Genomic DNA, 23,998 nt, shown 5'->3' with positions numbered 1-23,998 from the left:
AAACACCCTAGTAAGTCAAGAACCCAACATACAGCGGGCACCCCTGGCAGCAGAACCTGAACACCCTGAGGGGGGCCCTCCCCTGCTGAGAGACTACGGGGCTTCAGCCATTGTGTGGCCGGCCACCACCAAGCATATTCTAATGAGCTGTACATGTTTGCCTCCTCCATCAAGAGGAGAGCAGGTAAATGCAAATGATAGGAAATGGGCAAAGAGGCGTCATGTTGGATGCAAGACGCACAGATTTAAGGCAGAATGCAATAATCACAAACTAAAATTTCTTAAGCTACTACTATGAGAATTATATTTGAGGCCCGGCTAAAGTTTCTGGTGTTCTACTAGGATCTTACTTCTGAATACATAATATGTGTTGTATTAAGTATTTACATCAGCACCTGTTTCACCCGTACATAATTGACATATTTCCCATGCATCCAGTCATTCCGCTTCTGACCTGACGGACTTTTCTCACATGCCTTACTCCTTAATTCCCATAATTCAGTTCAAAGGGGGCTCCTAGAGCTGCTGCTGGCTGCTACAAATTCACATTTAGATGGTAGGCACACGCCTCCTTGGACATCTCTCAGAACCCTCTAGAAAAGTCCCCTGCAACCTTCATTCTTGCCAGAATACTGTTCTGAGGACAGGCCTCACAGTTTATGGAGTCTGTTTTCAAGGTACAGTGACCGGGAAGCCCTGGGCAGGGCACAGAGGCTCATCCTAGACTTTCATTCATCTCTCCTTCCCTCCATTCCTCTCCCTCCTGCCTGTCCCACACAGTCAGCAAGAAGCTATCCAATGTCACCTGACCAAGGCAAAAAAGCTCAAGGCTTGGGTATGGCTTTGGTGAAAATAAACAGGGAATGCAACAAAATAAAATAATCTTAGATCCTGATATGGGAAGGAACCTTAAAACTCCAGTTCAATCTCTGATCTTATTCAGGGCTTCGGTGCCCTCTATACTCACTGCCAAGAGGTCATCAACACTTTAAAACACTTCAGTGATGAGAACTTACTCACTCCAAAGCAGCTCATTCAATGTTTAGATGGTTCTTCTTTATATCAGCCAGGATGTGATGTAATCATGTCATCTGATGTTAGATACTTTGTTTTGTATATACAATAGTTTATCCTCCTCAATAACGCCACGTGGAAGATCACGAATGTTATCCTGTTCTGCAGATGAGGAACTGGGGCTTAGAGAGGTCAAGTAACCTGCCCAGGGTCATCCAACATGGAAGAGACGGTGCAAGATTTGAACACAGGTAGTCTGACTCCAGAAGCTCCCTAAATGATGGAGTCTGCATGCCATAATGATTCCCGCCTCCTTGAACTTCTACTAATGGTCCTTGGTCTGCCCCCTTGGGCCACAGGAGCAACTAATTTCTCTTCCACATGACAGCCTGGGTGCTTAGCATACAAGAGGTGCTCCCTCTTCTCCCAGCTGAGCACACAGGTCCTTCAAAAGGCCTCATACGACATGGTTTTAATTTCTCTCTTTCTCTGGGCCCTCTGATCTGACATGCTCCTTTTGGTGTACTTCCCTCCAAATGTGTTACTCAGATCCTAACATGACCATCCCCTTGATGTGGCTTCACCAGTGCAGTGTTGAAAGCGTGACCTCAGCATTCTACACCAGCACCATCCAACACGTCCTTCTGCGACGAGAGAACTGTCCTATGGTTTCACTGTCCTACTCAGGAATGTCCCACTCAGGAGCCACTAGCCACCCTTAGCTATTTAGTGCTGGAAATGAGGTTACTACATTTTTATTTTATTTCATTGAACTACTATCATTTTTAGTGGACACATAGTAGAGAACGTAGTTCATGATTCTGGATTTCTAGATCACATCCTGACCCATGTTGAACTGAATGTTCTCAATAAGTACACCATCCCCATCCTATAATAGTCAGTTGGCTTTTGGGATCTATCTCTCTCTCTCTCTCTCTCTCTCTCTCTCTCTCTCTCTCTCTCTTTTTAATGTTTATTTTATTTTTGAGAGAGACAGAGACTGAGCATGAGCAGGGGAGGGTCACAGAGAGAGAGAGAGAGGGAGACACAGAATCCGAAGCAGGCTCCAGGCTCTGAGCTGTCAGCACAGAGCCTGACATGGGACTCGAACCCACAAATTGTGAGAACATGACCTGAGCCGAAGTCGGACGCTTAACCAACTGAGCCACCCAGGCGCCCCTGGTTTTGGAGATCTCTAAGTATATTTTACATCTATCTTTGATGAGGTCACTTGACGATCATTCCAGTCTCTTAAAATCATTCCCAATATGATTGTGTCACTCAGAGTATTTGGGGTCTCTCGTGCTCTGTCACCTGGAAGAAGGCTGAGCCCACTTGCTACATCTTTCCAAAACCCAGCTAATGATGTGTTAGTAAAAATGTAGCTAACATTCACTGAGGGCTTTCTAAGTGCCAAGAGCTGTGCTGTGCACGCCAGCGCTCTATACACCCATCCTGATCTCCACCCAGGATAACCAGATCCACAGCTCACATTCACTTGACTAGACTGCCTTCTGCAATGGGGAAACACATTCATATACATATGTGTGCACATACACACACACACACACACACACACACACACACACACACTCACACACACAGAACAACACGAGAAAAGCTCTTCCCCCATCGACATCAGTGATTAATCTACATTTGGCACACTGGCATTCAATCACAATTGTCCTTGCTTCCGAGACAATGTCTTTATCACGTTCTCAAGAATTTCACGAGAGTTCTTGTCACACCTCTGGTCGAAGCACGTGTTCACAGTATCCGTAAACACTGCCCGAAATACCTAACAACCTTTTAAAAAATGTAATGAGATCAATCTATCCTGATTTTTTTTTTTTTTTTCTTGAACTGATCCTGATTCTTGGAACTATTTAATACTCATTCCTCACTTAGTAATTCAGTCAAGGACACATTCCCGTGTCCATCAAGAAGAATTTTTATAACTGAGATATTAATGAAAATTTTGTTTCAGCAAACTGTCTAGCTTGTCAAACAGCATAGAGAGTTGCACTTAAAAGTTTAGAGAAAAGAACAGTTTGGAATAAAAAGGAAGACTTCGAAGAGACTGTTTTTTCAGATGATCAGATATCTAACAGGACATTAAATGAGGGGCGCCTGGGTGGCTCACTCAGTTAAGCCATGACTTCAGCCCATGTCATGACTTCATGGTTCATGAGTTCAAGTCCCACATCGGTTGAGCTTGAGCCCCGCTTGGGGTGAGCACGAGCCACGCTTCTCTCTCTCTCTCTCCCTCTTTCTCTATGCCTCTCACTCATTTGCGTCCTCTCTCTCTCTCTCTGCCTCTAAAAAAAAAAAAAAAAAAAAGACACTAAATGAGATTTTTCTTCCTGTTGCCCCAATTTCAACTAAAGTCCCAAGATGGAGTACAAGTGATAAAGTGCCCCACAATATTCTTTTTTTTAATTTGTTTGTTTGTTTGTTTTAGTTTATTTATTTTGGGAGAGACAGAGAGAGAGTACCATCAGGGAATGGGCAGAGAGAGAGGAGAGGGAGAATCTCAAGCAGGCACCTGTCAGCACGGAGCCCAGTGCAGGGCCCAAACTCCCAAAACTATGGGATCATGATCTGAGCCGAAATCAAGAGTTGGACGCTTAACCGACTGAGCCATCCAGACGCCCCCAACAATCTTGCATCTGGACTGTCTTTGCAGAACTTTCTTAGGAGGTGGCCTCAAACGACCATCAGCAGTCTGGCAACTGTCTGTAGTCTATATTTGAGAAAATTGGAATAATAAAGAAAGGAAACACTAGTGGGTGAGGCTGTCTTGACACAGAGTTGTCAGACTGCTGTGTCATTTCTCTCTCGTGTCTCCCAGAGTTGGCAGCAGGAGACGGGAGACATGGGGAGAGAGTGGCTGGGAAGCATCAGAAGGGGTTGAAAGAAAAAAAAAAAAAAAAAAAAAACCAGGAGAGTGCATTGTCATGGAAACCAAGGGAAGAAACTGTTTCAGGGAAAAAGGAGTAGGCAGCCTCTTCAGGTGCCTCAGAGAGGTTAAGCTAAGGAGTGAAGGCATTTCTCGAATTCAGCAATAAAGGGACACCGACTTCCTTGATTAGAGCAGTTTCGTTGGAGCAGTAGGAGTGGATGTGAGAGGGCAGTAGGTAAAGCGCTAATGACAGAAAATCCAGACAGTTTTTTGAATTAGGCTGTGCAAGGGGAGAGAGAGAGAGACTGGCCAGTGAAAGTAAATGTGAATTCCAGGGAAGAATGTTCAAGATTTTAAGTTATCAGTACAGGGGCGCCTGGGTGGCTCAGTCAGTGGAGCATCTGACTCTTTTGATTTCAGCTCAGGTCATGATCCCAGGGTGGGGGGATCAAGCCCGCGTCGGGTCCACACTGAGCATGGTGCCTGCTTCGGAGCCTCTCTTTCTGTGCCCCTCTACCCTGCTCCCCTGTGCTCTCTCTCGCTCGCTCTCTCTCTCTACCTCTGTCTAAAATTAAAAAAAAAAAAAATTATCAGTATAAAGCACTCCAGAAAAATCAACCTGTCGTTTTATATGTGTTCATGGGAGATCCCACCCTGCAGTGTGGCAAAGTCGTGAGCCTTGAGGAGAGCTATATGTATATACACCTCAACACTGTAATAATCTTTAAAACAAAGACCACAGTCCATTTGTTTAAGCCCTGCTGCATTAAACAAAATAAAAATAAAACAGATAAGGAACCGGTGTATCTCTCAAAATTTGAAATTCCTAAAATGTCCAGTGTATGCAACTGTCAAATACTTTATCAACGTTTCTGAGAAGCCTAGGATTGTTTCACCTAAACCAGAGACACAATTTGCATCCTTGAAATGGTCCCAGGTGAGCCCAGTAAAATAAAATGCATGACCACATACACGTTGATATGATCACTGACGATTAGATTATTCATCAGGTCAGTCTCAGACAAGTTTCTAAACTGTGCTGTGTAACTAGATACGACAGAGAAACTTTCCAATGGAAATTTTATATAGTGTCATTTCAATCAAATGAAAATAATGAAATTAAGAATACGTATTGTTAGCAGGATAATCACACAGAAAGTCGTGACACCGAGGCTCTTCTTTCCAAGAAGCAACTTTATTCCTGCCAGCACCACTCAGTTGGGTTTGTACCCGAAAAACTGAGCCCCAAATGCCATGTGGTGTAGTTTTTTTTATATATTTTTTACTACTTTGTCTGCCATATATGGTAACATACAAACATGTAGTCTGATGAAGTGGTCTCATGTTACAAGGTCATGAGGGATGTTATCACATATGTATATAACCAGGTTGTTGTTTTTTTTTTTTCTTTCCTTAGGGAGGGGACCCTACCACAATATCACTGGGGGTGCCTGACTGGCTCAGTCGGTGGACTGAGTATCACTGGGGGTGACTCCTGATCTCTGGGTTGTGAGTTTGAGCCCCATATTGGACGTAGAGATTACATAAAAGAAAAAAAAAAAAAGAATACATATCACTATCGCGAGAGGAGGAAGAAGCATGTTATGATGTGGGTCCTGTAGAAGGGGAGGGGTCAGGGCACACATGAAGGGTTAGCTCTCGCTGAGTCGAAAGCATTTGATTTTCTCTGGTGCTTTCAACTCTGGGGCTGGCCTAAGGCCTCTCTCCAGCATGGCTGTCCAGTGTTTATTCCAAAGAGTTTCAGTTAGCCACTTCGAGAAGAGGCTCACGCTTTCTGGTTTCTATTCCTTCTTTCATGGGGCCAAATAAATAAATAAACCAAGCCTTGAGGAGTCAATAGCCAGGGAAACGTGGAAGAATCAGGATCGAGAATCTCTGAAGCAGGGAAAGAAAACAGGTAACAGATACTAACATTACAGAGGAAAAGAGACAACCATTTATGGATAAGTTAGAAGGAATAAAGTAACAGCTACTGTGAAGTTTGGGAACTTGGTGGCAAGCAACTGAAGGATTTTTCATGCATTGACTTGAATTTCAATGTGAAGCCAAAGGCAAGGTTGTCACCTGTGAACGGGGAGCGGGAAGTATGGTGGGAGGGGGTTTAAGAGAACAGACTTTAAAAAAATAAATAAAACCTGCCATGGAGAATGTGGCAGGGAAACTAGTGAAAAGAGCACAAGATTGTACACCTGTCGAGACTTGGACAGAGACCAGGAAGGTGAAATGTCTCCAAATGCGTGGGTCTGGGGGCTCCCAGCAGCCGCCCAGGCTGTGCAAGGCACAGAGGAGGTGGTCCAGGATACAAATGGCAGCCAGGATACAAGGAGTAACCTGGAGGGTGTTAGCAAGACAGGAGTTGATTGGAGTACCTGTAACTCAGCAAATCCTTGTTAACAGAAAGAAAACCAGACACCTAATAGTCCCCCCTCTTCCCACCAGACATAATAGCCACGCCTCACCGACTTTCGGTTACAAACCTCGCACCGTTTTCTCCCCTTCCGTCCCCTGCCACTATTGTCACCACACGGTCACCAGCCTCCCAGAGCTTCCCCTACCCACCATTGATCACCACAGTGAGAAATCTTTTCTTAAATACCAAAACTTGCCTTCTTGACTCACTGTCTTTCAGTAACAGGCCAACATGGCCAACACAAAGGGGCAGAGCTGAGGCAACACTGATCGTTCTCTGGGCCTCTCAGAAAACACGGAGCTGCTCCTTTGGCCGCATACGTGTGAATCTACAAGAAAGATGATGTGGTCCCCACAAATGTTACCAGGGCAAAACAGGAAGTGTGCAGCCGCACCCAGCATGCTCTTGGCATCGTTGTAGACAAAGCAAGTGAAGCACAAGGTTCTGGCCAAGAGCATCGCTGTGCATGTGGAGCACACAGAGCACACGAAGAGCCAAGAGAGCTTCCTGACACATATGACGAAAAATGATCAGAAAAAGAAAGAAGCCGGGGCGCCTGGGTGGCTCAGTCAGTTAAGTGTCCAACTTCAGCTCAGGTCATGATCTCATGGTTTGTGGGTTCGAGCCCCGTGTCGGGCTCGGTGCTGACAGCTCAGAGTCTGGAACCTGCTTCGGATTCTGTGTCTCCCTCTCTCTCTCTGTCCCTCCCCACTCGCACTCTGTCTCTCTGTCTCTCTCTCAAAAATAAATAAACATTTTTAAAAATTCTTTTAAAAAAAAGAAAAAGAAAGAAGCCAAAAAGAAAGCTACCTGGGTTCAACTAGACCACCAGCCAGAGGAGCACGCTTTGTGAGAAGCAATGGAAAGGAGTTTGAACACCCGGAACCCACTCCCTATGAATTCATGGTATAATAGGCATTCAAAACAAAGCAAACAAACAAAAACTCTGAACTATAAAAAAAGAAAAGAAAAAACCCTAAACTTACCTTGCTTTTTCCTGCTCAGAATCCTTCAATGACGTGTGAGCCAGGATCTTAACTAAAGATCAAGGTACTTCAAACACACGGCCTACGAGACGGTTTTGTTTCTCCCACCCCAAGAGCCCTCTAATCTGACGTGCCCCAGTGAGTAAACATATCCCTCTCAAATGTGCTGCCCAGATGCTAGACACCAAGATGGGATTGAACATGCAAGGACGTTACCAGGGAGAGAAAATAAAGGAGACAGCGGAGGCAGGGGGAGCAGGGGAACCAGAATGCAGTCTGCCGCCCAGGGAAGGGCAGAGGGGAGCAAGGTGGGGGGAGCGCCCGGACCTCCAAGCAGCCTCTGGAAGGGGTGACAGGCTGCTGGGGAGTCCTGGAGCTGAAAGCGCCTTCCAGGCATCCTGTGTCTCCCAGGGAAGGGCCAGCCTTCATGACCACGCTGTGGTCGGTCACTGGCTGGCAGCAGCCTGTGCAAGCACAGCTCAGAGCAAACACGGGTGAGGAATTTCAACCTATGGCAGCTGGACCCTTGGTTTCTCTCTCTGTCGCTGGAGTGTCTGTGAGGTGCACTCTTAGGACCACTTTTGGCTAATGTCCCAAATCCTTATTAAAGTGGCACACACCATATAAACTCTGACCTTCCCTTACCACTCCAGCTTAACCCAGCCCTGTTTCTTCTGCTCCAACTATATCAGACTTCTCTCAAATCCAGGAACACATCATGCTTACACTTTATTAAGACTTTATACATTCCAGACGTGTGCCTGGCTGGCTCAGTTGTAAGAACATGCAACTCCTAATCTCAGGGTTGTGAGTCCAAGCCCCACGTTGGGCATACAGCTTGAACACACACACACACACACACACACACACACGGGTACCTGAGTGGCTCAGTTTGTTAAGCGGTTAAGCGTCCAACTTCAGCTCAGGTCATGACCTCGCAGTTCATGGGTTTGAGCCCTGCATCAGGCTCTGTGCTGACAGCTCAGAGCCTGTAGCCTGCTTTGGATTCTGTCTCCCTCTCTATCTGCTCCCTCCCCTGCTCGAGCTCTCTCTCTCTCTCTCTCTCTCAAAAATAAATAAACATAAAAAACAAAATTGAAAGTTAAACACACACACACCCTTGAAGGCTTTATACATTCTGGATCCCCCACCAGGAAGGCTCATCCTGATCCCACCGCCATCTTTGCTCAGCTATTTTCTTTACTAAGTCTTTACTCACGTCTTCACTTAAACACCATCTCCTCAACCCCCCTGCCAATATCCCTCAGACTGGATCATATGCCCCATTACGTGCTCCTGTGATGGCCAGTTCTCCGATGTAGAAGAGGTCAGAGGAGTAAGCATCTGTCTAGTGTCTTGACTTTGCTGCCGGATGAAATAGCCGCGTGACAGCTGGACCCGTCTGTCTCACTCACCCTTGGCCCCCAGGGCCTAACGCATGGTCGATGCTCGAGAGATACGCAATAAACCATCTTGACTGACTGCCTGGCCAAAGGAGATCAGGTAGAAGGGGGTTGCCAGCAAGAAATCAGGGCAGTCACAATCCTAGAGTGCCAGCTAAGGTTGAGGTTTAGGAGAAAAAATTTAGGGAGAGACCTAACACAGGAGGATTGGAATAGAAAGTCAAATAAAATGTTTTGCAAAGAAAAATTAAAGCAAAGATCATACTAACAATGTGACCATTGCTGAACTGTGAATCTAGGACATAACTATAGATATTTTTTTCTTTTTTTTTTTTTTTTAGACTATAGATATGTTTCAAAGAACATGGCACCTGAAGGCTGTATCAGTCAGGATTAAATTTAGCTGCATATACCAAGGAACCTAAATTTGAAGCTCTATCCATCAGGGATCCTAGCATGAAAACAGATGGTACATTGAAAAGGCTTTTACTAAAACAAGGTTTAAGGGAAGCACTGGTATAGAGGTGCGACAGGATCAAGGAAACCAATAAGGAATGGGTGGGGAAGCTCCCTGGGGTCACCAACACTGGGAAGCCATGACCACCTCTAGGCTGAAGAGACAGTGGAGGGATGGTGTTACTGGAGCCCATCAAGAGCTGGTGCCACAGAAGAGGGGCCACTGGGCAGGAGCTCTGGCCACAGAGGAACAGAGGCTCCGCTAGAACTGAGACAATGCAAGCAGTGTGGAAACAGAAAAAATAATCGTTCTCTTCTCCCACACTGATCTGCCAAGTGCCTCAACTGGTCAAATCCAACCAGAAGCCAGAGGGTAAGGGAGCCTCCTAGGGCACAGTTCATGGAAGACAGGGTACAGAATGGATCTTGGGGGGGGGGGGGGGGGGGCGGGGCAGGGGTGGGAAGGGCTGTGAAAGGGAAATAACCAACACAACAGCTTATTTATCTCACATGTAGCAGATCCTGATGCAGGTGCCTTAGGACTAAGATGCCAGCTCCATGGTCTTCAGGAACCCAGGCTCCTTCTATCTTTCTGATCTATCATCTTTAAGAGCTGGCTTCCTTCCCTACAGTCAGGCATGGTCCAAGATGGCTTCTGGTGCTTCCGATAACCATTCTGATTCCAGGAAGGAATAAGGAGAAAAGGGAGAAGGCCAAAAGGTGCCTTCCATTTGAGGAGTTCCCCAGTAGCCCAACCCAAGTTCTTCCCTTGACGAGTTCCCTAGTAGCCCAACCCAAGACTTCCACAGACACCTCATTAGCTACCCATCGCTGCAAGGGAGACTGGCAAATGTATGCAATATTTTGGCTGGGCGTGTTGCTTTCCAGAATAAAATCATGGGTTTTATGAGGGTAGAATGCATATTAACTAGGCCCTCCTTGAAACAACGATTGAAGTAACATTGCTAAAGACGGACTGAGAGATGGTATGAATTTTCAGAGGGAAAACAGGTTTTTTTGCCTCATAGATCAACTTTACAACCTAATATCCAGTTAGGTTTCCACAGGTTCCTGTAATTCATAATCTTCCTAGACTACAAAGACCATCTTCTTAGTCACATCATTCTCAAAGAAGGTCTGTCAATTAGTGAGTGACCGGTTTCCTTAGTTGATTGAAATGAATCATAACTTCCAGCTGATGAAAGATGAAAACTCTTCGTTCATTCGCTCAGTAAACGCTTATTGTGTGCTTACTATGTGCCAGGTACCAATCTAGATGCTGAGATACAGCAGCGAGCGAAATAGAAAAAAAATCTCCATCTTCATGGAGCTTACCTGCTAGCAGGGAAAACAGACACTAAATATGATACATAAATATATGTTTGTTGGTCCTAAGTGCCATGAAGAAAACTAAAGCTGGAAAGGGGAAAAGGAGTGTTAGGTAGGAGGTGCGATTTCCCACAGTCAGTAAAGACCTGAGAAGACCAAATACAAGTAAAACCCTACAAGAGGGCGTGCTTTGCAGGTAACTGAGGGGAGAGAATAGCACCAAGTGGAAGAGGTAGTTCTCAGAGAGGGTAGAGCGGGCAGAATAAAAACTCCCCCAAAGATGTCAATGTCCTCATGTCAAGAACCTGTGAAAATGTCATGTGGCAAAGACTGCTAATTAGCGGACTTGAAAACGGGGAGATTATTCTCGCTTCTTGGGTGAGCCCAATGTACTCACCAAGGTCCTTAAAAGTAGAAGAGGGAGGTGTAAAATGATGTCAGAGGGATGCCATGTGAGGACTCAGCCCACCATTGCTCGCTTTGAAAATGGAGGAAGGGGCCACAAACTGGGGAAAGCGGACAGCCTCTAGAACCCGGAAGGGCAAGGAAACAATTTTCCTCTGTAGCCCCTGGAAAGGAATGCAGTCCGGCTAACACTACGATTCTAGCTCAGCAAGATCTGTATCAGACTTCAGACCTACAGGACTGTAAGATAATAAATGTGTGTTGTTTGAAGCCACTATTTATAGTGATGTGTTACAGCAGAGCTAGAAAACTAATACACACGGAAACACAGCAGTATGTTAGAGGAAACGCAAAGAGACATCACTGAAACAGAGCGGACAAAGGAAGGAGTGGAATACTTGCACTTAGAGAAATAATTGGGAAGCCGATCACGTCGTTTCTTGTTGGTCATCTTAAGGATGTTGACTTACACTCTGAGAGGAAAGGGGAAACATCACAGTTTCCAGCAGAGCTGTTACATGGAAAATACACTGAGAGCGCAAGGCGGAAGGAGTAAGACGGACCAGAAGGCTACGCCAGTGAGTTGAGCAAGACACAATGCCTTGTACCACGCAGTAGCACTGGGCTGTGTGAAGTGATCGGATTCTAGACACATTTTAATGGCTGAGTTGACAAGATTTTCCAAAACATTGGATATAGAATATGAAAAAGAAGAGTCCGGCATGATTCCAAGCATTTCGGTCCAAGCAACTGGAGTTGCAAGTAATTGAAATGGGCAGGAAAGCAAGAATAATAATAGGTGTGGAGGGAAGACCAGGAACTCAGTGTTGGACACGTCAAGCCTAAAATGTCTAATACACATTCCACTGGATTATATTGTTGTTCAAAATCATTCACTCCCTTTCCAGTTGATGGGGTACACTCCCTTGTCACATTGACCTTGGTCTTGGCCACATGACTTGCTTTGGCCAATAGAATGTGAGCAAATGTGACATATGCCATGTCTAGAGGCATCAAAAATTTTCACCTGCCATCTTGTTCTCTCTGCTACAAGAGAATAGCTCAGACCAGATAGAAGTGATAACTTCAGCCAGTCTGAGGGGTCTGAGAATGAGAAGACAGGGAGAGAAGATCCATCTATGGAACAAAGAAAATCTGAACCCAACCCATAGCCTGGAGCTGAGATGCAGGCAAATCCATGAACAAGCCATAAATGGTTGTCAGTGTAAGGCACTGAAATTTAGGGGTTATTTGCTTTTAAATTAATGCAGTCTAGAGTTTAGGGGAGAAGTCTAGGCTTTTATATATATATATATATATATATATATATATATATATATATATGTATAATATAGGATATATTAGATATATTATATTTAATATATATTATATATTATATAATTATTATAATTATAATATATATATAATTATATAAATATGTTTTATATTATATAATTTTATAATTATATAAATATAATATATATTTATATAATTATAATTATATAATTATGATAATTATTATATATATAATATATATATAATATTATATATAAATAGGATGAGATCACCAAGACAATGAGTACAGATGAAACAAAGAGGATCAAAAGCTGAGCACTGGGGCATTCCATTGTTAAGAGAATGGGGCGATGAAGGAGGACCCGCTAAGGAGGGATTGAGAAGGAGTTAGCCAGTAAGGTAGGAGGAAAAACTGGAACATGCGGTGTTCTGGAAGAGGGAGTGATCACTATTATCAAATGCTATTAACCACTTAAGTATGATAAGGACTGAGAGATGACCACTGGTTTTAACAGATGGTGGTCATGGTTTTAATGGAGTGATCAAATGGAAACATCACTCTTTGGAATCACATCCACTTATTCACTCAATAACTGTATCTTGACCATCTACTATGCGACACACTATTCTAGACATTGGGTACATGCCAGTGAAACACACACCCCCTGCCTCCCCACTTCTCCTCCCTTAAGAAAACACCTGTGCCTTTAAAAAGCTTAGATTGTAGTGGGAAGAGACACACAAACAAAAAGCATAATAAATGGGTCAGAAGGTGATAAATGCTATTAAAAAAAAGAATACTGCAGGGAAAGGGAAATCAGAAATGCCTGAGGGGCTGCAATTTAAATAATGTGGTCAGGGTAGGCTTCATAAAGAAGGTGACATTTGATTTATAGCTTGAAAGAGCTAATCCTCTGATCCAAGAGGCTCTCCAGGATTTTACTTCTCTCAATGTCCTCGCAGTTTACAGCCCTCAGCTGGCATTAAGGAATCGAGAAATCTGTAAGACCTGTGACTCTAGAGGCTGCCTGAAATGTTAACTAGCTAAAGAAATAAACCAAAAGTAAAAACCAAGATTCAGTCTCCACTTATTTCGCTGTTACCTTTAGAATGATCCAATCAGTACTGCGATCTATCAGAAACACCAAAGAAAAGTTATTTCCTATTAAGTCTAATGAAAGTTCATAAAGCATTACTAAGACAAAAAAAGAAATCTATCAATATTAGATTATTTAAAACTAAATTAAGTATATTTAGCTGCTCACAGAAGAGGCTAAATTAAGCAGGGATGTTAAGAACACCAGCTTTGGGAAGTTACTTGACACAGACCTGGAGTTAACTTTGTTGTTTCACAGGAGGCAGACAAGGGCCAAATAAGGCCTTTTCTGCTCAATCTCAGGAACATGGTTCTGCGACTGCTCACATCTAAATGAACCATACACACTGAGTCTCCAGATACACCTCGCTCCTGGGATAACCAAAAATGAGTAATAAGTAACAAAATCACTTCACACGTTGTTTCCAGTTTTAATTCATTTATTGAAATACAGCGTGAGGGGCCAATCACCAGGCACCCATTCATTAAGGTTTTAAGTGGAGAAAAAAGAGCTTTGGTGAAAAAGTCTAGTCGAGCATGCTCTAACAGAACTGTCTCCAATGACAGAAATGTTTTAGAACTGGTGCTGTCCAGTAGATTAGCCACTAGCCACGTGTGGCTACTGAAAACTGGGGCTGTGGCTAGTGCAACTTAGCGAGTGGATCTCTAAAACTTTGTTAATTTAATTTGAATGGCTAGTGGCCACTGGACTGAATGACACAGTTCCAGAGGCCTTGACTCTAAGCAATTTTTGTACTGTTGCCCTTTCTTTCCAGAAAGGATTTTTAAGGGGCCTTCTATTTTTGACATTCTCTAATTCTAATTTTTTTTAATCTTAACTACCTAAATCATCTTAAACAAGATTACCTTTATTGTAAGTGTGTGAAAGGTGAAGTGATTTTTGCCAACGGCCCAGGATAAAGGTTAGTTCTAATGATCCAGGTATTTTCTTTTCACATTTTGATATTTGATTTTCTGAAAGAAATCCCCAAAGGAACAGGCATCACAAATGCAAACCACAGTATGATGTATAGTATACTAGGTGAAAAAGAAACTGAGTTCTCCCACAACTGGCTCATTTGTGTCTCTGACCTGCCGAACTACCAGCACATTCGCTCAACATTTAACAGAGAGGTAACGGGGAAGGCCCTGTACCGGGCATTAGGAATACAAAATGTCAAAAAAATAATCCCTGCCCTTAAGGAAAGCGTAATTCCATCATACAGTTTCGACAGTACAAGAGCCTGGCAAGTTCTCCGTACCCCACATCTGAGCAATTTCTTGCCAACAAGATCATCCTTGCTAAATGCTAACATTGCAGTCCAACAAAGCTCTGTTTTCATCTGGCTCTGCCCTCCCCACCACACACCTGCCGAGGCAGTATTGCCTTTGAAGAGTTGAAAGCTTTCTTCCCTGACCCACATAAGAAGCACCTCTGACCTGGAGGGGTGCCTGGGTGGCTCAGTCAGTTATATTCCAAATGAGTACATCTCCACAAGCCAGGAACTCCATTTACTTCGACAACTTTCTGGTTTCCTTTCTTTTGGGTGTCATGATAAATTTTGAAATCTTCAGACTCCTATTTAGCATCTTGTTAACTGAAATGACGTGTAAACCAAGAAAACTAAAAGTGCCAAAGTACTTGCTCCAACCTCAAAATAGAGTTCTAATAACAAAAACCTTCAACTTGACTATTTTAATTTTTTTTTTTTAACGTTTATTTACTTTTTGAGACAGAGAGAGACGGAGCATGAACGGGGGAGGGGCAGAGAGAGAGGGAGACACAGAATCCGAAGCAGGCTCCAGGCTCTGAGCCGTCAGCCCAGAGCCCGACGCGGGGCTCGAACTCACGGACCGCGAGATCGTGACCTGAGCCGAAGTCGGACGCTTAACCGACTGAGCCACCCAGGCGCCCCTCAACTTGACTATTTTAAACATTTTTCTTTTTAGGTAAAATCATCTTTCGAACTTTAAAACAGCAATTTTGAATAAGCTTTCTCACATCGCTTAGATAATTTGCTACAGGTATTTTCTTAAAACTGTCAACGAAGGCAAATCCAAATATGCGTATCAGCTTTAAGCGAAATCATAAAGTGGGGCACCTGGGTAGCTCAGCTAGTTGAGCGTCTGACTTTGGCTCAGGTCGTGATCCCGCCGTTCTTGGGTTTGAGCCCCACCTCAGGCTCTGCACAGACAATGAGGAGCCTGCTTGGGATTCTCTCTTCTCCCCCTCTTTCCCCCCCACCCAATAAATAAATAAACTTAAAAAAAGATTTTTAAAAAAAAAATAAAGGGAAATCATTAAGTTTTTAGCAACAGCAACAGAAAATGCCTGTTACCTCTTCTGTAATGTTTGTATCCCCAAAAGCTATAATAAAACATTAGTACTTCCTACACTACACATCACAGAAATGCTTAATGTTAAAGTCCCAATTTCAAAAGAATAAGAATCACAGCCCATATCCTGCCTACACAGACACCAGATTAAAGACATCTGGAAAATAATTGAGATTTCAACACAGTTCTTCCAAAAGCTCTTGCTTCTCCACACACAACGTGCTACATATGCATTAATAAACCTGACAAAAATGTAAATGAGATATGCCCGGCGTGAAATTTCTTTCGACTTTTTTCGGACTAATAAAAATCATAATCTAAAAAAGCAAACCTTGTAAGCCAAATGCTTTGTTAAGAAATTCTATTAGTTCTCTTAAAAAGGATCTACACTTAAACATTCATTTCAGTGTTAGGGGAGATCACCAATGAACATAGCAATTCTCAGCAAGAACGATCTTAGGTGTACATAACCTCAAGGAGCTTGTCACCTCTCACAGGATAACACTTCAAAAGTGTCATCTCTTATTGAAAGTCTTTAAAAGACTTTTAAAGACTCTTATTGAAGTCTTTAAAAGATTTTCACAGCTACTGAAGATCAGCCTTCTGAATAGTCACATTTTTTTTTAACAAAAAAGCATGTGCACATAGTGCGTGCTCAATAAACAGTGTGTGCTCAATAAATGCTGAATTAAATAGCATTTAGCAAGCCAACCTTGTCATGAGAAAGACAAATTTTAGTGACATAGTCACAGCCATTAAACACCAGGGATCAAAGGCATCTGGTATAAATGCTCCTGTTTTAAAGAATTAAATGGGATCATCACTGACTTGCTCATTTTAATAACTTCATTCTTTTTTTTTTTTTTTTTTTTTTTACTACATTTTGGGAGTTCTTCATAGATTCTGGATGCAAGTCCTTTTCTTCTAGTCTGTAGCTCATCTTCATTCTCCTAATATCTTTGAGAAGCCTTAATTTTAAGAAAGTTCAACTTGGGGCACCTGGGTGGCTCAGTCGGTTGGGTGTCCAACTTCGGCTCAGGTCATGATCTCAGAGTTTGTGGGTTCAAGCCCCACGTAGGGCTCTGTGCTGACAGCTCAGAGCCTGGAGCCTGCTTCGGATTCTGTGTTCTCCCTCTCTCTCTGCCCCTCCCCTGCTAATTCTCAGTCTCTTGAGAATGAATGTTTGAAAAAATTAAAGAAAAAAAAAAAAGTGTAGACACTTCTAAAAAATGGCATTTTCCCAACTCTGCCATCGCCAAAGACCACCCCCCACCTAACATGACCGTATCCTGCTCTGAAAGGTTATGTCTATGAGGTAAACAGCACTTATTAGATAATAATTCATTTGTGCTCTCATATATTACTCATCTGAGACATAGGCTACTGCCAGTGTTTCTGAGCACGAGATAGCCAAGGTTGCCAAAACTCCTGCCAAAAATAAATTGACCTTTTAGATATCCTGTGCAGTGTCACGGTGGGCAATGTTACAACTCCATTAAGCTTTTTGAAATATTCACAGTAGCCCCCAGGACTGCCACCATTTTGCTCCCTGCCCAAACCACTCTCTTCTTAGAGCCATGGGCTTCTAGAGCCTCAGACAAACCCTAGCCTAGGGGCTTCACCTCAGCTTTACTTTTTTCATCAACCACATGCTGGGTCAACAGAGCTTCAGAAAAATGTGTGATTTGTTAATGGGATAAAAACAACAAGTATAAGGCACTGACTGCCAACCCATGGTTGTGCAATAATTTGGAATACCACTAATTATTAGCTCAAGAGATAGCCCCTGTACCGTGAAACATCTTAAGTCTCTAAAAGAAACATGTAACCAGCATTTTCCTCCCCAAGGCTGTGTGCGATACCAGTACAGTGCTCAGGTTTAGCAACTTAAGAACTCCCAGATACCAGAGCTTCGGACAAAATAGTGAGCAACTGAAAATGAAACATACCAAGAGCAACTGTTTGAAAAGTTAGTCAAAAAGGAAAACCGTACCCAAACTGCAGAGACCAATGCTATCAAATCTGACAGCTGGACATATTTGAATCAAAACACAACTCAAAGTCAGATCCCAACGTGAATAAAATGATAGACTCCAAGTGCAGGCTGTTAAAATGTTACCTTACACTCTCAAGCAATGCTCTTACAAAAGGGAACAGAGGTCAACAAATTAATGCATGAAAAATGAGGCAAACACAATTGCTGATTTCACATACTATTCTTCCCTCTTATAAAAGTGTTTGTTTGGTTTTTTTCTTCTTTCTAAAAATAGGGGGTGATTTCAAACATGCTTGTCACCCTTATACAAGGGCCCAGTGAAACCTTCCAGAATTACTCCCATTTTAGCACCTGTGCAGCCAAAGTGAGGGCTACTATACATTTTAAATCTACTGCCTTGTGAAAACAAACCCAAAGTTCTCTCTCACCTGGAAACAAAGTACCCACCCATTGATCTCATTTGGAAGACCAGGGAGAGGAAACCCAGACTTAATATTCTCGGCCACTGACTATGTGAACTTATTACATAGATGTAAATTCTCTGGGTCTCCGTTTCTCTCTAAAATGAGTACAACAGTCAATGCAACTTAACAAACATACACTATTGAGAATACAATCAAAAATACAGCCTTTGCTTCAAATTCTGGCATCTCTAAATTTTAGACTTTTATAGCTGTGCGCTTTCACTTTTGGGTTTATGAGAAATGTGACTAGCTGGCTCTAAATGTGACTTTAAGATATGATCTAAATTTTCAATCAAGTGTATCAGAACCTCTTGGCTATGGTATCTATCACCAGGAAATGGTGCAATGGTGGCCGATTCCATTTGTTGAGCACCAACAAATGTAAAGAGTGTTGTTCTACTGAATTCCATAAAACAAAGTGCTTTGTTAATCTTCCTTTTGCTGTCCCTGAGGCTTAGCAATGCCAGAACTATCTTCAAAGGTATTTTGTATTCATCAAATAAGATTTATCCCAACTATGGTCAGTTAACATGAAAAGAACACAAGCTCCAAACAGCTTTTTATTCTTCCAAAATTTAATGCTTTACTAGAGAAACAGCCTGAATAATTAGCAATCTGATTGCTAAAATTAAGTAAAAACAATATAAGATTTAAAGAAATGGCAACCACTACAAACAAGATTCTTCTTCCATTTACCTTAATTCTAATCAGTCACTGTTTAGCTGTTTCTACCACGGTGAGAACCGTATTTTTCTTACAATTGCTAAGGAATTTTGTGGACATAAATTACACCAGTAGAAACCACAATATCCTTGGGCCTTGGGCCCTTATGTAAAATTTATGCCTATGATGTCTGTAGTAAATAAATGGTAAGACAGGCCTTTGAATCCACCGGCAGACTGGACACAGTTTCCTCACCCACATTTCCACATCTTATCCTGTGTTCTAATGTTTTTGAGGATTCCAACCCATTGGCTGAGAATATTTGAAATGAAAGGGGCAATGAGATTTAAAAGATAAAAGATACCTGACCACAGTGCATAAACTCAGCAAGAAGTTTAATTACGACTCAGTTTTCATTTCTTTACAATAAAGAAGCACATGACCAAGTCTTTTCATTATGAAAATTGGTATAGGCCTGGGAACCAAAGAAAAATCTGCAGAATAAGATTATCTACCTATTCAGTAGAATTCCCTCTAACCAGAACAAGAACTGTGGACTATCCATACGGAACCAACCTTGTGATTTTACTGTAGAGGTCAGCTACATGCGACACACTGCCATCACACAGCTTTCTAAGTTTGAAGTTTTCATCAGCCGCAACAGTGATTGTGGGATGGCCACCTGAGCAGTGATCAAAATCCCAGGTCTTCCCTATGATCTCTTCTGATCAAACAACCCCAAGCTCAAAAACCTTGAATCCCAAATAAAGTGACACACCGAAGAGAGATACAATGTTAGTTTCTGAAATTTTATTATTTTTAATACATACATGTCACAAACAGAAACCTTCAAACACCACACACAATTCCATAACCAAATGTTTCAGGTTTATCAACATTCTTTAACTATTTACACTTTCTTCCCCCAACAAAAGTGCAATCCAAGACATCTTGACAAGAAATGTTTACTGACAAGAATATATTTGTGAGCTGGCTTTAATGACGCCCATCCGTTATTTTTTCTTTCCATTACCTGGAATAATAACAAAGTCAACAGGACACAGAGATGAGCTGGGTTAGGCAGCATCCTATTAAAGGAACGAAAACACTGAACAGGAGCACTTATTCCTCAAGTCCTTCCCAAACCTCCAACTAAAACTGCTCAAGAGCTGCAACCAGGAGACCAAAGAGGAGAGCTGAGTGGAGGTCCTGATCCGGGCACAGCACAACAGACTGTACATTAAGCGTCAGTCTTACAGGACAAAACAGAAGACTGCAGCAAGTTAGGTCTCACGGTCTGAGAAGTTACATGTCAGCCTATCCGTTAGTTTTAGTATTTCAACACCGAATAATATTCTTTCCTGATGAGGTCATCTCCCCCCAAACAGATACGAAAATACTTTTTATTCTGAAAATAAGCTTCTTTTGCAAAAACTGGAAAGTAAAGACCGGGGAGAGCTCTTTCTTAGAGTGGAATAATTCATCCCACTCCACAATTTCATGGCCAATGTCTATCTTTTCATCAAGCAGCTGATAAACTCAGTATATCTATCACTTGCTTCAGATGCAACCAGAAGAGAGTGGAGAACTGAGTCAGCCTGAAGAGGAAGTAATAAAACCATCAGAAAGAGTTTCTCACTAGAATGAAGCAGGTAACATTTTATTTGTTCCAGGTACAGAACGCTTAAAACTAAATGAATAATAAAAAAGAGTTAGAACAGATGAAAACTCACTTTGAAATTACTAATCACTTACAAGTGGTTCATTTTATTGAACACTACTTATCAGAAAAAAAGAAAATGGATCTCTGGTGTGACTAACGTCCTTTAATATCCGAACCACAACAAAAATGGTCATTTTTGACCTATTCCAATTTCCACCAGAGCAGAGTACTCTGACAAAGTGTGGCAAAAATACCAAGGTCAGCAGATTTCCAAAGTAAGATTTATTCTCCACATTGTTGCATACTCGATTATATTTTATTCTCAAATAAGCCAGATTCTCTACTCCAGAGGAGAACGTGATGCCTTAAAGGCAAAAGATACTCTCAGATGATACCTGTGCCTTGACCTTTAACATAACTGCAGCATCCACAGAATCCTAACTTTGTCATCCAAATAAAGGCCAAAAGCAAATTTTATCCAATTACAGGGAAAACTCCTCATCTTACTTTTCAGAGAGTAGAAAACAAATATAAGGAGAAAATACTGAATGCATCAGACACTACACTCACGGTAGTTTTAGACTACTAGGAGCTTGTGAATGTGTGAATGTGTCAATTTTAAGATCCAGAACAACAATATAAGCAGGTTTCTCTACAAAATTTTAGGTGGATTAAAAAACAGCATTACAGACATTTATTTTACTATATGTTTTAAGTTCAGAACTGAAATCCAAATGCTACTCTTAGGATAAGAGAAACCAATTTTTATACTTGGGTATACGAGAGAATCAATGGGGAACCAGTTAATTCACAATTACAGCTTTGTGTATTAAAGACAAATTTGCAAGGGCTATGTCCTATAGACCTTTTAAGTCGCATCAAATACTGTCAGACCAATATCGATTTGCTACTTCTTAAAGGCATTGAGCATTTCCCCCTACTGTGAAACATTTTTCAGATCATCAAACACCAAACCAGATGCAGTAAACCCAATTACAATCATCCAAACTGAAAGATAAGAATATTAGTCGATATGCTGGTTCTTTAATGTTGTTATCTCAAACAAAACATCAAATATTTCATACAATAGAATGGAGACTTGCTTGCAATAATAGCTAAATGCTTCTGAGAGGAAAAACAGCTGTCTTTCTGAAGGGGAAAAAAAAAAAAGGTATAAACCAAATGAATAACACAAAATGCTCACATAACCCCAAATTTGGCTACCCATGAAACGACTGTATTTTCAGCATTCTATTAGCCTACACGTGTAATACTTGAAATTATCAAATGCATTTTTGAGGGATCATATTCCAATTACAATTCTATACGGGTATGAGGTGCCCGTCTATTTAATCAAGCTCTCATTAACACACATCCATATTTTGGAAAGCCCAATGCTCTGATAATCGAGTTACACAAATTACGTTCTTTTTTCACTAACGGTGAAGTATCACGGAGAGCTTCAGAATGATCTCTTCTCAAACATACTGTTACACATTACAACAGGTAATGTTTTGAAAAATGAAACACATTTAAAAAGAAATATTAAAATTCTTTTCCTCATATCCTCAAAAGCAATTTTTTCCTTTCCTTCCTAGGGTCAAACCTATGATTTGGGAAACTCAGCATTAAATGGGTAAAATGTGGCCATAACAGTTTTGTGGAAGGTAAGGCATGGTAACAGTGGCTCTGAAATTCACCAGTTAGGGTCCACGGCTGCGAGATTACCCCTAAGAAGGATCTGACATCAGATGACACCTCGACAGTGCAACCTACATAAATCAACACCCACCCAAATCATGTTATTCATGGATTCTCCTTCAGGGCTCATCTGACCAACCTCAAAGACACAATTCAAATGACAGGGTTCTTTCTGCCTGATCTTGCCCCCTCCCTAGAGTCACTGTGTATCACTTCCAAATTCACTTAGCATATTCTCTGTGACAGGTCACTTACCCACAAATATTTGCAACACCATTAGTTTTCACAGGTCTTATAATTCGGATATAATTTTCAGGAGGACAACTGCTAAGTCACAACAGTGACAGAAACAGCACTCGGGTCTACTTGCAAATAATGTGCAGGTCAGTGCGCAGTGCAGAACACTAAACCAAGACAGACTAATCCACTATCAGCTCCCCAGGCACAGACTCACGTTCACACGTCACGTGTTTTTCCCAAGGCCCCGGGAAGATCTAAGAAGTGGGTCTTGAGACGGTTAACAAGATCGGAACAGGAGTTTCCTTCCAACACCTACCATGCTTTTAGTTTATAACCACATAATCCCTTTGCTAATTTCACCCTATCCTCCCCACCACCTTCAAAGCTGCATGAGAGACGCTTAGTGATGGTGAACCGCTAGCCCAGACTCACAGGATTATCCGTATGGGCTCCGGTCGTGACCACAGACTAACACTGAGGAGTCAAGAGAGGGCAAGGGGCCAACCCCATGTCAGTGGCACATGTACACAAAGGAACTCTCCTTTAAATTAGAAAAGAAAGTAATGTCACAGAATGTCTCCCTATAAAAGATATGTAATAAAGAAGTAATGTCAATAAAATAGCTACTACTAAAGCAAAGCTTTCATCAATAAGCTTCGAGAACTTTGAAGGAGGAAAATGGCTTCACGAAATGGTAGTCCAGGTTCCCACAGTGCGGACACTGCTGGACATTGCTGTACTCGGAGAAGTACTGCATCCCGATCCGTACGTCTATCACAGGCTTCCCGCAGTGCTTACAGTTCAGGCGGGCCTGCGGGGGAAACACAGACGCGTGAGCCACGATGCCCTTCTGTCTCACAGCACAGTCAATGTCACCCACACCGCGATGCAACACTGCTAGGCCAGAGAAACGGATCGAGAGTTTAGCAAAGCGTCCCTTTCATTGCCAAAAGCAGGTTATGCAAAGCCTAAGACGCGTGCTCAACTGCTCATCGTCAGTCCGACGCACTGACTCTTAACATTTCTCCCTGGGTGTGCACACCGCTAGCATTTCCACCTACTGGTACGAAGCCAACTCCAAACCTGTACTGCCCGAACGTCTGCACTAAAGTTCCCCTAACAACAGGAAACCCCCTCCCCTGGATTGTACCGAGTGGCTGAAGGCAACTTCCCCCATTCAAAGCCTCATGAAGCTTCTGGGAACATGCTGAGTTTAGGTTAAAACTTCATATACATTTCTTTCTGCTCCTTACTGCCCTTGTTTCCTTTGATGTAAAAATAAAATGCCCCCTAAAATACTCAAGGAAAATTAACGGTCCAGGAAAAAGTGCTATGTTTATCCTGAGGCTTCTGGGAAACCACCGCACAGCAGATCTTCATTCGTGCCTGGGCCTCTGACAGCACAAGACTAGAGTCTTTCAGCAAAAGGTCCAAGAACTTAAGGGAATAACCAGAAATGATAAATACAACAGACTCTCAATTTAGACTCATTCTAAAAATGTAATAAAAAGTATGATCTCATTTTGCGCTCAACACACTCCTGTGAGGCGTGTGAATTTTAGATGAAGAAACTGAGGCACGCAGTGAGAGAGCAACATGGCTAAGACCACAAAGTT

At 42.3% G+C, this 23,998-nt stretch overlaps 1 protein-coding gene across 3 annotated transcripts in view; it reads right to left on the bottom strand.

Moving 5' to 3' along the window:
- Window positions 1–23,998, bottom strand: part of HECA (hdc homolog, cell cycle regulator) — a 232,788-nt gene that overhangs the window by 162,933 nt on the left and 45,857 nt on the right. Inside the window, exon 4 of one of the 3 annotated variants that reach the window (XM_042987231.1) lies at window positions 19,574–23,193. The exons of the other annotated variants lie outside the window; for them this stretch is intronic. Coding sequence (XP_042843165.1) covers window positions 23,029–23,193 — 165 coding nt within the window. The 3' untranslated portion in view covers window positions 19,574–23,028. Of the gene's footprint in view, window positions 1–19,573; window positions 23,194–23,998 lie in introns of those variants that run through there. 3 annotated transcript variants of the gene reach the window in all.

The sequence above is a fragment of the Panthera tigris genome, chromosome B2 (assembly GCF_018350195.1).
Source record: "Panthera tigris isolate Pti1 chromosome B2, P.tigris_Pti1_mat1.1, whole genome shotgun sequence".
Classification (NCBI taxonomy): domain Eukaryota; kingdom Metazoa; phylum Chordata; class Mammalia; order Carnivora; family Felidae; genus Panthera; species Panthera tigris.
This window is presented reverse-complemented; position numbering and strand designations above follow the sequence as displayed.